General features: G+C 48.1%; 1 protein-coding gene across 17 annotated transcripts in view; it reads right to left on the reverse strand.

Moving 5' to 3' along the window:
* Positions 1 to 346: 346 nt before the first annotated feature.
* The window catches only part of MPRIP (myosin phosphatase Rho interacting protein), a 138,244-nt gene continuing 119,186 nt past the window's right edge, over positions 347 to 19,404 (reverse strand). For 8 of the 17 annotated variants that reach the window (XM_025044390.1, XM_025044387.1, XM_025044389.1 and 5 more), the window contains 9 exons: positions 11,304 to 11,451; positions 10,389 to 10,506; positions 8,941 to 9,181; positions 7,711 to 7,830; positions 6,776 to 6,862; positions 6,056 to 6,121; positions 5,514 to 5,610; positions 3,915 to 4,000; positions 347 to 529 (listed from right to left, as the gene is read on the reverse strand). In XM_025044390.1, the coding sequence (XP_024900158.1) occupies positions 458 to 529; positions 3,915 to 4,000; positions 5,514 to 5,610; positions 6,056 to 6,121; positions 6,776 to 6,862; positions 7,711 to 7,830; positions 8,941 to 9,181; positions 10,389 to 10,506; positions 11,304 to 11,451 (1,035 nt within the window). In that variant the 3' untranslated portion in view covers positions 347 to 457. Of the gene's footprint in view, positions 530 to 3,322; positions 3,389 to 3,914; positions 4,001 to 5,513; positions 5,611 to 5,958; positions 6,122 to 6,775; positions 6,863 to 7,710; positions 7,831 to 8,940; positions 9,182 to 10,388; positions 10,507 to 11,303; positions 11,452 to 14,920; positions 18,884 to 19,404 lie in introns of those variants that run through there. The other 9 variants (XM_015586648.2, XM_006908463.3, XM_025044380.1 and 6 more) reach the window with 8 other exon arrangements.

Genomic DNA, 19,404 nt, shown 5'->3' on the forward strand with positions numbered 1-19,404 from the left:
CTAATGAAGCAATGTGCAACAGAGCTACAGCCACCCGGGCCTGATTCCACACAGTGCAGAGCTAGCTTATCGACAGGCTACAGAGCCTTAATACTGACAGTGAGTGAGTGCGGTGGACTCCAGTGGGGATTCCAACATAGACCCAGCGGGAGCAGATGGCCCTCTCAGCCCCGACTGCTTGGCTTATTTTAGAATACCATGGAAAAAAAGCTTGGAAAAAGACAATAGGAAGTCGGAATCAACATTGCAGGGAATGGTGTGAACAGTCCATAAACCAGTCTTTCATGCATCCATACCCACAGTTAATGATGGTAACAACAACAATAAAAAAAAAAAGACCAGATGGGAAAAAAAAAAAAAAAAAAAAAAAAAAAAAAAGGGTACAGACAAAAAGCAGCGTTTGGGTTGTGCTGCTGCAAGCCGGAAAGGGTATGTGTTCAAGTTGAATGGGACACAGCTAGTCTTTCTTCAAGTCCCTGCATTCAAAGAGCTTCAAGCGTTCTTGTACTGTCAGGCCTTCCTTCAGACTCTGGGTGAAGAGCAGGAGAAAAACAAACAGTTAAGGATCAGGCCTAACGGAGGGGCAAAGGCTGTAGTCAGAGGCAGGAAGGGTGGAGGGTGGGGATGGGAAGGGATCCTCAGATGTTAGTTGGGCATGCTAAGGAGAGAGCCATCTCCTGTGAAATGGTGTTATCTGGATGAAAAAAGGAAAAAAATCAGAGAAATGAGACCATGTGTTTAAGAATTGAATTCTGAGCTTAGGGTTCTTTAGACAAGCAGGAATCAGGCCGACCCAGCCAGGGAAAGAAGATTGTGCTGAGAAATAGAAAATCACCCATTTTCGTCCTTCTCCCAAGTGTGGACCGGTCCGTGCCTGGCTCCTTTGCAATCATTACCCTGAGGCCTCATGCGAGGACCCGAGAGCTCCCAGGGCACTGCTGGCAGATTGTGGGCCAAGGGCCTCCCTCCCTGCTCTTTAGATGCGCCCTGGCAGTACCTGCTTCCTTCTGACCTGATCTTGGCCCTCCCTGATGAGAAATCCTGTTGGATTTTATTGTTAAGGGGATTTGGGAACATGTCAACATACCAAGATTTTCGGAGTTTAAAACCAGTACTCTGTTCTTATGGGACCCTGGAAAAGTTTAAATTGTGTCTTGAGATGAGTGACACTTTACTAATTTGGGGACAGATTATTTCCTGCTTCACTCTTGGAGGCTTTTCCCAAAGATTTAATTTCTGGATGAGAAAAGGAACACTTCAAAGCATAACTGGGATGAATGAATTTCAGCACTGGCTGGGATGGGCCTGGCTCCTTAGTTGCCATCTGATCTTCATGGCAAGTCTCAACATCAGACTCAGAGTTGCCAGTTTCCCCAGCTTGCACATGCTAGAGGTGACAAAGGTACAGGCTTCACTAAGACACATGAAACAAGGCTGGCCCCAGTGCAGGTTCCAGATGATTACACCAGTTTCAGCCTAAAATCAGAGCATGCTAGTCCTGGGGGCAGAGAGCCCAGCCTGACACTTCAGAGTGGGCATTTGTGAGTCTGTGAGCTATTCCTCCAGAATAGTTCTGCTTGCTTTTTATACTGTATAAATGAATAAATGAAGTAACTTTTTTTTTTTTTTAAAATAAAGGGTTCTACTGTTAACTTTTTTGAAACTCATCTGGATCTCCATGTAAGCAGTTGGTCAGGGTCACTTTTGAAGCTTGCCACTGAGTAGGTCAGAGGATGGGGGCAAATCCACATCCCACTCCAAACCTGAACTTCTCTTAATGCACACAATGGTCTCACATGCTTTTGGGTCACTTCTCCGAAGTGCTTCATGTCAAGGGCTGCTGTCTGAACAGGAGTCAGTTTCGTACAGGTGCTGGCATACATGTGGCCATGCTGCAGAAGGCCCTAAACCTAAGTGCCTGGCTCACAGGCAGGCCCTGTCACATGCCACACTGTTCTATGCTAGCTGGGGACTTTCCCATGATAGCAGTGAATCACCACACCTGAGACCTGAGGGACAGCGAGTGTTTTGTCTTTGAGTGTGCACCCTCTGTGCACTGTCATACACCTCTGAGTGACAGTACCTATTGTGCTCAGGGACAGGCAGCCAGGGAGCAGGGCAAATGAGGGGCAGCCCAAGGCTACAGCAGGCCCAAGGCTGTATGCTCAGTGCCACGCGCTGCCACAAACTCCAGCTGTGAACCTCTGCCCCACCCCTACTTCAGGCACCTGGAGAAGGGCCTTTGGTATAGCAGCTCCCTTGGGGCTCATTTCTCCCACAGGGCCAGTCTCTCCATCAAGCACCTCCATGACCCCACACTCATACTGACAGGGGCCTCTGGGGGTAACATTCTCTGGTTGCTGCACTGCTCTTAAGCAATGAATTTGCTTTGACTTTATGGTGCTGAGACTCTATCCTTTTGAGTGGGGGATAATGTAGAAACAGAACATAAAGAAAAATATAAATCCTTACATATCAGATCTCATATCAAAAAGTACCAACAACAGGTTCAGTTTCTAGTCAGCTTCATTCCCCTGTCTTCCCATGGTGGGTGGGGTTGTCTCCAATTATAATCAGGGACAAGGACAATATACACCCTTGAGGGAATGCCTGTTCATCACTTTACAGGCCCACGTCTGTTCAGCATCACAGCAGGTGTTCCTGAGGATATCTGCAAGTTCCCCGTCTTTCTACTTAGGCCCGAACACCAGGGCTTTTTTCTTACACTGGAAACATGGCCAAGCCAAACGTGGACTCAGACCCTTCCCTGGGTGTACCTGACCATTTTCTTTTTCTACATTTGCTCCCACAGACAAGGCTTCTCTTGTGAAGTCTTCCTCTCGAGCTATGTCCATAAGGGATATCTCAGCTTAACCCTGCTTGTGAACTTGGTGTGTGTGGGGGTGGTCTGCAGCGATGGGAGACTCTGCTTGTCAGTGATTGCCGAGTGTTTGTTAAATCAAGCCTGCATCTTGACAGAGGGCAAGAGGGTTTTCCCCAGAGAACATGAAGTGTGCAGAGCATTCGACATGCATGCTGGCCGGGGCCTGTGCCCACCTGAGATATTGGCTCTGTGGGTTGGCCTGCCAAGGTGGGAGGGGAGCTCCCCTCTGCCAAGGGTCAACTCTGTTAAGAGGTTATACTGCCAGTTAACTCCCCAGAACAGGTTAAAGAAACCACTTGGATTGTGTATGTGCTTGCTGGAGTAGCATGAATTAAAGTCACAATAAAACAAGGAGCTTGCTATTGAGGTGTGAGAGGTGCATGCAAGATAGCACCCCTTTGAGGGTAGCAGGTGGGTGGGTGGTGAGAGGTGGTTTACCTACATGAGAGGGGACCTGGAAGCGGGCTGGTTTCAGTTATCCCATGAGACCTGCTCAATTACGGACTGTCAGAGGAAAGAGCAAAAAATAAGACACACACACAATAAATCCTAAATGCAACATGCCTGTCACTCCCCACCCTCAGCCCATCTTTCCCATGGAGACGCACAAAAGGGACACGGGATGCATGCTGGGAATTTGCTACTATGAGGCTGGTGGGAAGGGATGCAGGTAGCTTCCTCTCTTGAAGGCAGACAGCATCAGTTTTAAACTAAGGATGTGCAAGAAACAATACCAACAGAGTGGGGCTGACCCAGCAGAGGATTGAAGTGAAATCTGGACTTGGAGGTCCAAGGTAGAATTCACTCCAAGCCCTGCTTCTCATAGGCCTGGCCCTTCAACTGTCATTGTCAGGAGGTGGTTCCACTGTTGCATGAAGGGGACACAAAGCCACCAGCAGGGTAAGTGTTTGGGGGTGGGTGAGTTCTGGGACCCTGGGGACCCCATGCTGCTGCCTGTAGTGGGCTTTGATTCCTGCTCCTCTCTCCAACGTCTGCCAGACCCCACACCCAGGATTGGACCCAGAATCACCTTGGACCTGATGTTTCTGAGTTGCCGGCTGACACAGGTTCTGTCTTTCTTCAAGAAGTCAGGGTTGCTTTTAGATTTCATTATATCTGAAGGAACAAAGAGACCCATTTCTAAAACCCTCTGGAACCAGACTGAGTGTTTAAAAATTTCTGAAGCTGATTGTCATCGCCACACACTTGCTGACATTTCCTTAAACAATTTTTAAGAGAATTCAAAGCCAATAACCATAAAACACACTAAATCTTATTCAGAACAACTCAAAGCATGGAGGAACTGGAAGACATTTGTGTGTGAGGCACTCGGCCACGTTCTCCCAGCCCAGGACTGACCATAGGTGCAGCCAAGCTCTCTGCGGAGAGGGCGTGCGGCACCCTACTCTGGAGCTGCATCTCATTTGCTGAGCAGACCAACTGTCCCCATTATTCATTTATCCCATCCTTCCTCCAAGACTGTTAAAAAACAAAAGAATAAGACCGAGTCCTTCTCAGAATCCACCCTTACTGAGACAACAACCATTAATAGTTCAGTGTGTATTCATTCCTTCAGACTTCTTGAAAATGACTAAACAAATATACATTGGGTCATGTCATCTGTCCTGTGTGTGTGTGTTTAAAAAAAAACCAAAAAAAAACACCTTAATATATTTATTTACCTTTGTCCATGTCAAAACAAAAATATCTACCTGATCTGTTAAGAACTGCATAGTATTTCACTGTGTAGCAATGTCTTAGTTTAAACAATCTTCTCTCTGTATGATGCAAAGAGAGGACTGTTTGGGTGGAATCAGTCTTGCTCCTGTATACAGTGCTAAATATTCTTGTTTGCACATTCCTATGCACTTATTTTTTTTTTTTCAGAAGTTAAACAGGTTGGTCACAGGATGTATGCATTCTTCCTCTAATTCTAAGTCTTCCTCTTTGTCTCCTGGCTATCTTGGGTTCCCCTCATAAGCATTTCTTTAAATATTATCATTTCTTTACCCACCCAGAGTGAGTCTACAGTTTGATTTTAAATTTTGCTATATATTGCCTCACTGCCTCCCAGAGAGACTGCTACTTTATCCTCCCAGCAGCAATGCAAATGATTTTCTCTCCACTCCACCCATCCATCAGTACTGCCATTATTATTAATCCTTGGCTAGTGGAGAAAAAAGTTGTCAATTTCTGGATATCAGTGAGCTACAACTCCTTTTCAGTAGAGAGCATCCTCCCCTGCTCCCCCTGCCCATCAATGACCTTCTGTAGATTTCATGGTAAAACTCAAGGATCAAGCAACTAATGAAAGCTGTTTCCACCAACTACTGACTTCTTTTGGAAAATGTAAAAACATAACTTGTCATTACTATGAAAATATAGTTGATGATGTGATTTCCCTTCAAAGCAATCAGCACAATGTCTGCCACCAGCTACAGGGGAACGGATTCCCACCCCAGGGCGCCTGCCCGCCCTGTGGCCCAGTGACCTGCTGGCTGTTCTCTGTAAGGAAATAGAAGTCTAAAAAATAGAAAAGGAATTCCTCTCCTTTGATTCAAGCCCAAATAACTCTATGACCAAATCACCAAGAGTCACTGAGTCACAAGCCAGAGCCTGAAGAGCTCACCATATCCTGACACAGGGGTGTTTTCGGGAGATTTTTCACCCAGTGCTTCTGTGGCTGCTTTCAGCTGCTCTTTCAATCTGCTGATATCGCAGTCAGCCTAAAACTCAAGGATCAAGCAACTAATGAAAGCTGTTTCCACCAAACTACTGACTTCTTTTGGAAAATGTAAAAACATAACTTGTCATTACTATGAAAATATAGTTGATGATGTGATTTCCCTTCAAAGCAATCAGCACAATGTCTGCCACCAGCTACAGGGGAACGGATTCCCACCCCAGGGCGCCTGCCCGCCCTGTGGCCCAGTGACCTGCTGGCTGTTCTCTGTAAGGAAATAGAAGTCTAAAAAATAGAAAAGGAATTCCTCTCCTTTGATTCAAGCCCAAATAACTCTATGACCAAATCACCAAGAGTCACTGAGTCACAAGCCAGAGCCTGAAGAGCTCACCATATCCTGACACAGGGGTGTTTTCGGGAGATTTTTCACCCAGTGCTTCTGTGGCTGCTTTCAGCTGCTCTTTCAATCTGCTGATATCGCAGTCAGCCTTTGCCTTCACGATGCTGAGCTCTGTGTAGATGTCTTTGTATTTGTCACTAGCGTACTTTTTGTCCTTGGGGATAAAAGGACAGAATAAACAGTGGTTATAGCCAGGCTAGGCGGTCTGTCTCTCTGGGGAATGACTGGGGCGTGCCATCGGCAGCAGGGGAGGTAGGTTGACCCTGGTCTTTCAAAGGCAGAAACTGGGTGCAAAGTAAAACAGGCAGAGCTGAGAGTCTCCGTCTGGACATGGTACGGGATCCCTGGGAGCTCCAGCAAGTGCAGGCATAGCACAGTCCTGACCCCTGAGGACTTCCCTGTGGCTCCAGCCTAGAAAAACCCCTTTCTGTCTTGGATTTCCTAAGGGATCCTGACATCTCCTCTCTGATTCTAAGAATGTCCTGGAGGAGACTGGCAGCTGACTGAGCTCTCACTTCCCAGGATGACATTTCTCTTGGGCCTCATCATCCTGATGAAGCACATAAGAGGCATAGAGAACAAGAAAGATATGTAAGACCAAGTGGGCTCATTTTTATTATACCTGCTTAGAAGCTGGTGTTTTAAGAGAACTTGATTTTGAAACCACATTTCTATGAAAATGAAATCTACTCTAGAACAGCCTATGATACTTGCCACATACAGGGACCTCTGTTAAGTTCTGGAGACATGTGTCCCTAATCCACTCGGAGCCCTTTCTGAAGATCCACCCATAGTGACATGCCCTTACCCGCAATGCCGTCTGTAGCTCATCCTTTAGAGAGCTGATCTCCTGTTTTAAGTACTGTATTTCCGATTCCTTGACTCGCAATAAGACCTAGAATGAGAGAGCAATTAGGGATTGATATTCAGGTGCAAAGGGACTTCCAGAGTTTTGAAAGCAAAGACAGAGTTGAGCAGAGAACTCCCATCCACACAATGATGAGCAGACAACTTTCTTCTCATCCTTACCAATATGTAATTGAAAATATCAGCAATGAAAATTGGAACACAGCTTAAACATTGCATATAGAAATAGAAGAAAGGAATTTTTGCGATTCTTCCTAGACCCGAGTACCCTTTTCCTCAGTCTGGGGGCCACAGCAAGTTTCTGGAACTGAGCCCATGACGGTGTCCATAAAGGTGTCCTGTTGAAACTTTTGAACTCACTCTGCCATTCCCACATCATTTAGTAGGAGATATTTTCATGATGAAATTTTAATTGAATGGGAAGAAATCTAAATGCTTTCATAACAGGATATCTTATACATAAAAATCAATTATTCTGACTTAAGATGTACCTCCCTGATCCTGAGTAATAATAGGGTATTACAGAATCTCAAGTAGCTACAGTGTCTAAATAATTACTAAATGTTTTATTTTAGGCGATCAGTATTTGTGGCATGGCAGAAACAGAAGGGAAGAGGGTAGGCAAGTGAGGATGAGTTAAAGGTCCCTGCGGCCTCTTGAGGGATCCACACTTCTGCCGTGGGTCCCATGCCTGGCAGCTAACTGTTCTCTTTGCTGTCCTGGGGTGATTAGGATCTTTCCATGTTCTTTCCCTCTTGCTGTCTCCAGGTCTCGTCTCTATAATAATCTCTGTAAGCTAATGGCCACCCTTGGTCCCCACTTGGGGCTTGTGAGGTGCAGAGCTGGGTGAAGAAGGGGCCTGGCTCTGAGCGGTACCTCTAACTCATAGGCATCCTTGCCCTGCGTGAGAGGCGAGCTAGTGGCATCCCCACTGGCGTCCCCGGTCAGCAGTGTCCGTAACCGTGCAATCTCCGCAGCCAGGCGGTTGTTCAGCTCCTGGGGGACAGCAACAACAAAATAGGGACGCTCAACAGAGCTGCCTGGGGGCTGTAATCACACAACATAACCAGGAGAGGTTGTTTTATGAGGCAGAGATGAACAGGAATAGGTGGCCATGAGAAGTACTTACGTACACTGTAGCATTTTAGATTTAATGTGTGCAGGTGTCACTGCCTGCGATTTATATCCCTTGTAAAAGCCATTTATGTGGGTTCTGTAAGTATTTGTAGAGTTGTGCATGCAGGATTACATAATCCTTAATACCTTTTTGTCACCATAACTAGTGTTACTCTGTTTCATGGTTTTCTCATTTGAGTTTCTGTAGGTTTAGGCCCTCTTGCTGCCCTTCCCACTCACATTCTGTATCTTCTTTCCAAATGACAAATGGTCATCTTAGGCCACTGCAGTGACTAAGCACAACCAGTCCTGCCGGAGTGCCCTCATATAAGGCAGCCTCATCCTCATGTAGCAGAATGGCCACAGCTTCACCATCTGCAGTGAGTTTCTGTCAACATACTGAAGGTCTTGAGCTTGAATCAATCCAATGCATCTATCTGCTCAGTGCCTAGGAAGGATGAGCAGGTGGGTCATGAGGACAGTAGTCCAATTTGGTGCCCACAGAGAAGCTTTTATCGAACTAAACCTATCTTGAGCCTGTCCATTAGCCAGGATTATAAATGTGCCCCAGTTTTCTAAGGAGTGGACAAATCTTGAGAATACTCTGACAAAAATAAATCTGAGCTGCATATGGTCTTGACTGGTGAATGGAGACCCAGACCAGGTGCGATGACACTGCCTAGCAAAAGCGAAGTGGAAATTCAGATGTTCTGGAGGGAAACTGAGACATCTTAGAGTCTCCAAAAGGGCTGGAGCCAAAGTGACTCCAAATGTAAATAGCTGGTTCATGTAGCAGGATGGCCACAGCTCTACCATCTGTAGTAAGTTTCTGTCAACACACTGGGAGATGCTAGAAGTCAGGGAGGTGCCTGCAGATCAGGTGGCCACTCTGTGGCTCCAGGACTCTAAGGGATACCTTGAAGGTGAGGACTGGTTCCCAACTCTAGCATGGGCTCACCTGACTTCTAGCTCACCTGGCTGAGGACTTACCTGATTGTGGGCGTTGAGCTCCTGGTTCTCACGCTGACACTGCCGCAGGGCCTGCCGCTCTGCCTCCAGCGCCTGGGCCAGGTGGGCGTTTTCCAGGCATTTCTGTGAGTACTGCTCTGAGAGGACCTCCAGCTCCCGCTGCACTGACTGCAGTTCCTCCCTGGGAAGAGGGCACTGCTTACTCCTTTGCCTTTCCCCCAGGGCCAAGGCCTCCAAAAGGTTCTGTGTCCCCATTGTATAACTTGAGGGGCAATGAGACAACAGAAAGAACTGAGCAAGAGAGGAATCCCTATGCATTTTGTTGTCTCAAAAAGTTTGTACCCAACTAAATAAGGGAAAACTTAAAAAGTACTATAGGATTATAGAAGTCTATTCTGTGTCCTTCCGTGGTTCTCTCAAGTAGCTTAATAGTCTCATGGACAAAACTTCTCTCTTGAAGTCAAGAGAGAATTCATTCACTTGTGTTGAAATACATGTCCTGTTTTTGAGAGAAATCAGATTTGCAAATTGTTTTCAGCACTAACTTTTGAGGCGATCTGTGTTTGATAAGCCAGTACCAGGACCTATTCACACACAGAAAATCAAAGCCTTGCAACATTGTTCTCCACCACCCTGGACTCCTTGAGAAGGGCTGTTTCTCCCAGTGGTGGAGCCAAAGATGAAGGGCTTTAAGGCAAGCTGACCATGCCCTATGCATCTGCACCCGCTCTAGCCGAGATGAATATGATTGCAGTTCACAGAACTGTCTGGCCCTGGCCCTGACTGCACTGAATGGGAGCCCTGGAAGAGGCAGGGACCTGCATTCTTTTATGTTGCAAAGACCTTGATAAAGGCTAGCTCTGCATGGCTCTCGCAGTAGCCAATTCAAGAGCTCCCAGTGGTGTTAGCTCTACTAAAGGAAAAAAATGAGTAGCTGTGCTGCTGTATGCCTTTCAGTCTCTTGTCTATGCAAAGGGAAATCAGCATACTTTTTAAAAAATGTAGGGTTTATGGCCACCTCTGCCATGCACAGCCATAAAGCACTAGGCATCAGGCCCTAGACCAGATTTCCTCTTGCAAGCTACTGAGGCAGTGGCAGAGAACAGCTGATGGAGAGAACAAATTCCAGGGATGGCCTGAGATCAGCCCCAAAGAACGGCAGGTAGTTATAAAATTTCCTTTGCTGCATCTTATTCTTTAGATTTTGGTGATTAGTTTTTATTTGTTTTAGTAACAAGAAGCCCACTTGGGCCATGAAAGCCAGTGGCTTGATGACCCTCGAGCAACACTCAGCCTCTCAGGGAAAGTTTTGAGCTGCCCTCAGTTCATATGGGCCTCTACCCAGTGCCATCCTCAGGACCTGTATCTGTGTGGCTCCCTCAAAGATACAGGAAAGGTTCCTACAAAGGCACTGCTCCCCACCAAAGGGCCACCCTCCAGCCCCTCCTGAGAGCAGGAAGCTGACTCACAGATACTGTCGCCGCAGGGCCTCGATGTCTGAGTTGATGCTGCTGATCTGGGACCGCTGGCTCTTCTCCAACTCGCGCTCCATCTCCTCTCGGTGGGCGTTCTTCATAGCTTCAATGGCTGCATGCAAGGACATGGCCATCAGCACCAAAAGGCTGGGAAGCCAGACTGACAGAGATGTGACGGCTCCCCAGTGTTAATGCTTAATCCATCTGCAGTCAGCCTGGCCTCTCCCAAACCCATTCTCTGAGGTGGATGCAGGCTAGGAGAATTCTCAGGAAACTTCCCACAAAAGGGATGCAGGTGTGTTTGTTCTTTTGATGTTAGATGAAAACCAAATTGATTAAATAAGTATCAATGTTATATTCAAGCATAAGTTTATAAAACGAGAAAGCTTTCAGACTGCTATATTTTCTTCCTGTGTACTAAAATAATAAACCACCATAAAGTATAATTACATAAAGAGAAGGCAACACAAAACCTATGGCACTGTGCTTTCTCAGGGAAAGTACTGTCGGCTCTGTAACAAAGTTGTGCCAGGTAGAAGCTACAGAATCTTTGTGCTCTGAAGTTATGGGGCACTCTGGGCAGAGGTCTTATGCTGACAGGTGTCTGTCACAAGGAAATGCAATCGATGGGACTGATAAGGCTGGGGATAGTCCCTCACGTGTAGCTGGGTATGCTGGTGGTTGTGGGAAGCTGAAGTGCTGGCTCTAGGCTTACAACTCTCAAAGGGCTCCGAAAACCAGCTTTTTCCTCAGAATTGTCATAGAATTCTCTTGAATAATAAAGCTTAAATCTCAGCCAAAAGGCAGCACAAAGGCCAGTCATTACTCTGAGCTGTATATTCAGCTCAGGTAAAGTTTGCTACCTGTTCTGCCCTCCATGCTAAACCAGCCGGCATGCCCAGCTCCCACCTGAGATGGTGGCCGCAGTCTCCTCGGCCAGAAGGCGGTCTTTCTCCTCCCTCAGTTTCTCCAGTTCCCGCTGGTGCTGCCTCTGCAGATCTTCAATCTTTTTCTGGTGTGTTTCTTCCATTGCTGCAAAGCCTCGCTCACATGTGGCCTGCAAGATGCAAAAGGGAACTTATCAATTTATTTCTTTACCTTAAGTTGGGTGTCCTGTTTAATATGCCAATAGCCCTGCCTGCTCCAGGTTTCATGGTATAGAGAATACGCTCTCTGAAGGCGAGCACTGAGCCAGTGGGGCTACCGGATGGCTGTCTGGAGACTCATTGATGCTATAGGGCATTTTATGCTATTAGAGAATTTAGAAAAAGGTATTTATATTTATAAATTGTCTTATTTCTGTGATTGTTCTGAATTCTGTGGAAGGAGTTGGTATTGCAGCTGGGAAATAGCTGCAGTGGAATTTAAAATAGCCAGTCTTGTACCTTGATAGAATTACTGGCAGGTAGGACTGATAAGAGAGAGGGAGGAGAGTGTGCACATGCAGAGCCTGGCCATGTCTGGTTTGAGTTATACAGCGAGCAGCTCTCAGTGGCAGTCATAAATTTGGCATTTCACAGTCCTAAATAGCTGGAGGAAGCCAAGGGCCCCAGCCCTGCCCCTAACCAGCTAGCCATCCTTATCTGGTCATTTAACTTTTCCACTGCCCACTGAGGGAATTATATTAGGCTATGTGATCTCTTCCTTTCTAGTCTGCATCTTCCTTTTTCTTTTGAAGCACAAAGAGGGGAACTAATTAATTAGTGACTCCAGTAACTGTATAGAGATATATAACAGGACTGCTCTCAAAACTTATATACAAGCTGGGTTGGTTTATTACCTGGACATGAGTGCAGGGGAAGGACAGGTATGCCTTAAGAAGGGATCAAACTTGGGAAACCCAAGACTGGCTTATCACAGTTGCTCTTATGAACAGGGTTTGTGAATGTGCCACTCAGATGCAAGACGGTGGCATGTACAGTTATTTTGTGCACAGAGGCACACTGTCTAAATCTCTTAGGTTTCTAAATAGGGATTAGGCCTTTCAGAGATTTTTAAGACCTGAAAGAATGTGGTTATGTTACATTCCAAATGCAAGTATAGCAGAGGCTCCTCTTTCCAATCCTATACTATCGAGTCAATCTTGCACATGGATTTGAGAAAGAATATCAAGAAATCAGATCATCGTGCTTGGGTATCTTTGAGCCCCCACAGTAATTGTGAGGCCTTTCTGAGGTCTTCTATTTAGTATTTTCAAACTCATGGCCATAGTCTGGACTTTACTGCAACTGATATGCTGCAGTGGGCAAATGGTCTTAATTGTTGTCCACCATTAATTGGGCATTCCTTCTCCCAGAGACTCCATCTGGAAGCCAGTGGTCTCCTTTCACTACCATCACACCACAGGACAGCTGGAGGCTAGGGCTTTGGCTCTTGGCCTCTGGCTAGCTCTGAGCCCCTCATCTTCCCTCCCTCATGCTTTGGTTCACCTATGGCTTCTTGGTTAACACACAGCTAGTAGCTCTCATAAATATTAGTTTGATTTGAGTGCTTTAGAATACTTAAAGGGTCAAAATCTTCCTACAGAAACTCTGAGATATTTTTAAAAACTAGCTGCTTCCTAGGAGAGAATATGTGTTAAAAATAATCTGTAAAAATATTTTAATTTTTAAGCCAATAATCCTTGGGACCAAAAAAAGTTCCTCAAAGACTACTGAGCAGAGTCATGAGGGAAGGCGTCAGCCTGGGACTGTAACAGAGGGGCCATCAGACCCAGAGCTCAGTCGCCCCAACCCAGGCAAAAATCTGTACAAATTAACAGAGTGCTATTTGGTTTTAGTTTCTGTGTGTCTCAAGGGAGTCAATGAGAACATCACAGACCTATGTCACCGCTGGAAGACACTGGGTCCCAGCACCATCCATGGCTAGTTTGTCTCCTTTCTGATGTCTTGCTAACTGGTGGTATGATGTCACCACTCTGGCCAAAGCCTTATAAATGCTCAGCTGACTAATGTGGGGGCTGAAATTGCCTCACTGTACAGGAGGCTCTGGTAGAGCCAACAGGTGGCAGGCAGTTCACTGTAGTGGAGAGGGAACACTTGGGCCCCTGTGAATGATGGGTGTGTATGAGCCCAAGCACCTGCTCACGCAGACCTGCTCAGTGTCATGGAAAGCTGCTGGGTGCCCTGTGGGTAGAGCAGGCACTGGAAAACAGTGTTTGTTACTTTTAAAGGTACACATGGCCCACCTGAATGCTGTGCTCACATGTACTGTCACAGGGGGGTTCATTTGAGTACTTTCACAAAACAGCTCTTGAAGCTTTCTCATAATTCATAAGTTTTCAAAAGGTTTTGACTGACTTGGAACTAGAACAGTGAAGATGGCCTCTCAGTCACCTGAGTGTTTGCTGACAACCACACGTGCTTATTTTTGGTCAGTGGACTGTGTTGTCATACAAAGGTAAAGAATACACTGCTAACACAGAACATTTCTTTCTTTTTTTTTTTTTCAGAGCCAGAGGAATGAGCTGCTGGGAATAGGACATTTGGCAGCAGCAGCAAAGCAGCCACTGCAGCCTGAGAGCCAGCTCTGTGCTGTACCGAGGGAGGAGTCATCTCACCAGAAGCTTGACGGGGGTGCTGAGGGCTTGCAAGGGGCCTGGGTATTAACTGGCTGTAGCTCTAAGGGATGGCAAGAAGCTCAAGAGGATAATGCTGAGAAGCTTAGAGGAAATTCTGGGCAGCCCCAGGCATACACACAGGTGTCTCTGGCTATGAAGGAGGTAGATGAGAAGCTGGACTACTTCACACAGCCCAATGCCCATGGGCCTGGGAATGTTAACTGTTTGTGCCAGGGCCTGGATACTCTGCCTAATGAGGCAGAGTGTGAAATGGGGTGCAGGTATGGGGGACAGTGAAAGGAAAAGGTAATTTCTCAAAGCTCTTGAGAAAGAATACCAGCACCTGAAAGCTGTTTTCAGTAGAAAAGCCCTTCCTTCTTACATAGAATGTCCATTAAATGCCAGTTCCCCAGAGTTGCAATGGGAGTGTGATCCTTGACACTGTCTTGCAAATATTCCTATCTTTTGGATACTCCAACTGCTCTCTTAGGACAGTTAGGAGCTGACCCTCCAAGGGTGCCTGTCTTTCCTGGACTCAAGTTTGGGTCTGCACCAGCCTGAAGGTGTACTCTGTGGGGGCAGGAGAAAGGGCGAGGCTAGGAGCTGGAGGGCAGGGGCTTCACTTGCTGAGGGGATGCAGAGGCCACTAGAAGCAGGTAGAAAAGCAATGGGGAGACTACACTCCCTTTCTCACCAGTGACCATGTTCTTCTGCTAGTCCTTTCCCAGTGTGGGGTGTTGAATAGGACCCTTGCCTGGGCCCTGCTATGAGGCCGCACCATGGCCAGTGAGGAGTCAAGGGAGGAACAGAAGGTTGACTCGATTCTGTTTATACAGTAACTCAGAGCCAAGAACCATCTCCCAGCTCCGCCCTGAGAGTCTGATGCACCAGATACCACCCCCGCCCCCAACAAGCAGGAAAATGCCTGCCCCTTGACTGCTCTGCAAATTAAACAATGCTTCAAAACCTTAAGGTTCTCAAAGTCTTTCTGGTACTTCTCTCGCAGTGTGGCTGCATTGCCCTCAAGGTCCTTGTGCTCCAGCTCCTCCCGCATGATGTCCATCTGGGCCTCCAGCTCCTGGATACGCTCTCTCAGCCCCGTCATGGAGTCAGCCTCTCCCTTGGCTGCCTGCAGAGCATCCCTAGGCTGGTTGGCTGGCCAGCTGGAAGAGGGGGGCTGGTGGGGGCTGCTTAGGGGGCTGGGCACGAGCAAGGCTTCAGGGTGCTGCCCCTCATAGTGGCAGAGTGTCTCCTGCAGGCACTGCAGGTTCTGGGAGTAGTGCTCCTGCAAGGTCCTCAGCTCCTCCTCGTGAATTGTCTGCAGCTCTTTGACCTTGAGCTGGAACTTGTCCTCCAGGGTCTGCATCTGCTCCACATGGTGCCTCTCCATGTCCTGCCTGTCTCTTACTGAGGCATCCAGCTGACTCAGGACTCTGCTGTGCTCAGCTTGCAGTGTGTTTTCTGCTCTGTTCAACTGTTCCACCACACACCTGATCTCCTCCTCGTACCTCCCTTGCAGGGCAAACATGTTCTCGCTGTGCTTGCTTTCTACTTCTTCCAAATACCTCTGTTGATGGTCTAGCTGGGTGACCTTGGCCTTGAGCTCTGCGTTTTCCCTTTCAACAATGGCAATCACTTCTAGGTACTCCCTTTTCTGCTTCCGGAGAAGTTCCTCGTACTCCTCACTTAGTGCTCCAACAGCTTGCCTGTGTTCTTGACAGGAGGCCCCCCTGTTCTGCCAGGACTCCTTGTAGCACTGGAGCTCCTTTTCATACTCCAGTCGAATTTTGCAGGCTGCATAACATACCTGAGCCTGAATAATTGCATCTTTAACTAATAATGATGAATACTGACCGAGGCCTCCCAAACAAGTGTTATAGGAGAGATTTTGGGATGCTTGAAGTAGCTTCTGACAATCTCTTACTGATTCCACAGGGGGAAGAGATGTTAAAGCAGCAGATATCTCCCCTAAGAGACAGGCCTTATCTTTAAGCTGTAGGGCAAGTTCTTCCTGAATAGCAACGAGGGCTCCAGAGCTCTCGATGGATAAGTGCAAGGGCTCCTGGGAGCCAGCTATGTCTTGATGGCTCAGTTCTTCTCCTAATGGACTCAAGTCCCAGGATGCCTGTACACCCTCTGCAAAGCCTGCTGGAAGCTTGAGGGCTTCTGAGACTTGCTGCATCACTCTCTCAAAGTCGGGGGTTTGGTAGGCTCCCAAGATCTCCCTCAGCACATGCTTATGCTGCTGCAGGGCTCTCTGGGTCCCCCGGAGTGTCTCCTGGATGCTCTGCAATCGACGGTGGAACGACTCCCTTACTGACTGCACAGCAAAGCTGAGCTCTGCCCTGACCCATGTGGCATTTGCCAGGGCAGGGACCAGGGCTTGTGGGACACTCTGCTGCCCACCTCCTGATGTGACAGTTGCCTCTCTTCCTAGTGTCCCTAGGTGCTCACTCAGAGACTCAACCTGGCTCCAGAATTCACCATCTACCAGCACCTTCCTAGCCCAGGTGTCTGCTGGGGTCCCAGGACAGACTGCAGCACTTCCAGAATCGAGGGGCAACTTTTCTGACTGAGAAATCTCGTGGAGAACACGCGAGATATCTGATGTTGTGTTTTTTAAAGAGTCTGCTATTTGGTTTATCAGTGAGGCTTCCAGAGCTATTTGATCAGAAAGGAGCTTTAGCTGCTCCTGCTCAGTCAGTTCAGGCCGGTGAGTTGGCTGCTGCAAAGTTGCTTTCCCTTTCTCCAAGAAACTCCCTTCCTCTAGCTGAGCTTGGGCCCCATTATCTGCGAGAGGTGGCCAGTGGTGCAGGGCCTGGATGGCGCTGACTAGCGCGCTTTCTACGCTGGCCAGAGGACCTGCTCCTGCATCCTGTGCTTCCTCCTGGCTGGCCAGTGGCAGAGATCTTAGCTGTTCTTGGCAGTTTTCTAAGCAAGCCAGGGCCTGACTGTTTTTAACCTGGAAGTTGCCAAGCTCCCCAACGTGATTTTCGACTATCTTCACCCTGGCTTGTCTTTCCTGATCCAGCTGGGAGGCTAGTGCTCTGACCTGGAACAGGCTGGCGCGGAGTTGCTCGCGGAGCCGTGCCTCGGTGCTGGCCCATTGCTGGTGCAGCGTGAGCAGGGCTTCCTGGCTCTGGCCCTGCTGGCTCTCTAGCTTCAGTGTCACATCTTTAAGCTTCTCTTCTGTGATGTAGAGCTTGGTCTCCAGGGAGTGTATGATGGAGAGGTAGGTGTCAGAGTCACTAGTTGCAGGAAGTGAGCTGGGGGTGGCCTCTGACGACATACTTTCCTCTGAGGGTGACTGGTCCTGACTGGTGTCTGAAGACGTGCTGCTGGTCCAGGTCTTCTCGGACCCGTCGGGGTGGGTGTATTTCTGGCACTGGATCGTGGAGAACCGGATTCTTTGCCTTTTAATGCCGGGTACCCCCTGCTCAGGTTTTGCCGCGCTCTGCAGGTGCCGTTCTCTGTCAGGCATTTCTGACTTTGGGAGCACCATACTTGCTTCCTTCCTGGGGCTGCTGTCCCCGCATTCCTCCTCAAGGGCAGCTCCTGGGTCCTCATCTTCGAGTCTCAAGTGTGGGAAGCCTAGAGGTACGCCAGTGACTTGGAGCTGCGGGCCTGAGAGCACAATGCCATCTTCTTCTGCTTCTTCCAGGGAGCTCCGCGGCTCCTCCACCTCCTCTGAAGATGCCTTTGCAAATTTTCTTAAAATGTCTTCCTTTGCCTGGAGCTTCATTTCTGTTTCCTCTAAGCTGCTCCCCAAGACAACCATTTTAACCAAAGCCTCATTGAGGTCCTGATCTTTCTTTTCCAGAACTTTCTCATGCATTTCCTTGATGTGCTTCAGCTCTTCCTCCTTCTCTTTCAGCAGAGTATGCATGTCCTGGAGCTGGCTGGCCACTCTCCTGTAGGAGTGCTCTAGGCTCTGGTAGTCTGCCTCTCTTCCCCTCAGCTTCTCTTGAAGCTCAGCAATGTCCCCATCAGATACAGTGATGCGCTCCATCAGCTCCTGGAACCGCTGCTTGATCAGGTCTCGCTCATCTCTGAGGCTTTGGACATGCTTGGCCAGCTTCTGGATGCTGGCCTCTTTCATCTCCAGCTGCTCCTCCAGCTGGTGCACTATCTCGCTACCCTCAAACTTGGCACTCAGCTTCTCCTTCTGGAGGACCTCCATCTGTTGTTCATGGTCCTGGAGCTGGTCCTCATAGGCACTGGCTTTGTCTTCCACCTCCTTCAGGTTCTGCAACAATACCTGCTTCTCCTTCTCACAGCTCTCTAGCAGCAGCTCGTAGTTCCTCTGCAGCTTCTCCTCCATCAGCCTTTGAGACTGCTCACTGGCACTGAGCTGCTGGCTGAGGTCAGTGATGCGCTCCTGCAGCCTTTGCACCTCCTTCTGCCGGTCCTTCTGCAGTGCCTGCTGCATCCCCAGGTCCCGTAGCTCCTGTGTCTTCTCCAGCAGCAGGGCCTCTGCACTCTTGAGCTTCTGCTCACTGGCCTGCAGCTGACCGCTCAGTGTAGCCTCGCTGTGCTGCCACTCCTCTAGCTGCTCACGAACCTTGTCCTTTTCCAGCTTCAGGTCACCTTTGAGCTTGGCCAGTGCCTGTTCCTTGATGGTGAGCTCAGCGGCAGCGTTGCTGAGCCTTGCCTGGAGGCTATGGATCTCGGCCTCATGGTGCCGGACCGCATCCTTGGCCTCCCCATAGCTGCGCTTCAGGGCCTGGGTCTGCTGCGTGGTCAGCCCCTGGCGCCGGCACTGGGCCTCCAGCTCCTTTTGCAGATCTTGGCTGACTCTGTGGAGCCTCTGCCAGGCACCGGATTGGGAGGTGGCCACTTCAGTCTTAAAAAAACCGATTAAACACTGGTTAGTAACACTCGGGCTTCCCAGTTCTGAGTGTCACACCTCTGGCCAGGGTCAACCATAGAAAAGTTCCTTGGTGAGTTTGCCTTTTATCCTTTGCACAATTTTTTTTCATTAAAAAAAAAAAAAAAATCGAACAAATCATCTTAATTTTTTTGGTAAGTGCTGCATCCAGGTAAACAGAACATGGACAATAACATCAAAACAGCTTCTAGGAGAAATAAACCAAATGAAACTGAATAATGGAACACACGGGTAAGCAAAACGAAGACTGAAGGACAAGAAACCTGCAGGAAGTACAGGGAGGGCAGCAGAGCATAGGCATCTGTTTTAGAAAACAAAAGGTACACAGGTCTAAACAATAAATCCTAAAAAAAGACGCAGGGTGTGGGTGATGATGTCACTTCCTTCTAGGCTAGGGAGAGAAGGAAGGGAGGCAACTAATAAGGGATGTCAGCAAGGTGACATCCAAACATTTTCCTTTGGGACGCAGAGCCTATCCTCTACAGTAACAGAAAGAACTATCTCTACCTTTAAGAAGACAAAACAAGGGAAAAACGGAAACCATGGAGTAAAATACGATAATC

The sequence above is a fragment of the Pteropus alecto genome, unplaced genomic scaffold, assembly GCF_000325575.1.
Source record: "Pteropus alecto unplaced genomic scaffold, ASM32557v1 scaffold52, whole genome shotgun sequence".
Classification (NCBI taxonomy): domain Eukaryota; kingdom Metazoa; phylum Chordata; class Mammalia; order Chiroptera; family Pteropodidae; genus Pteropus; species Pteropus alecto.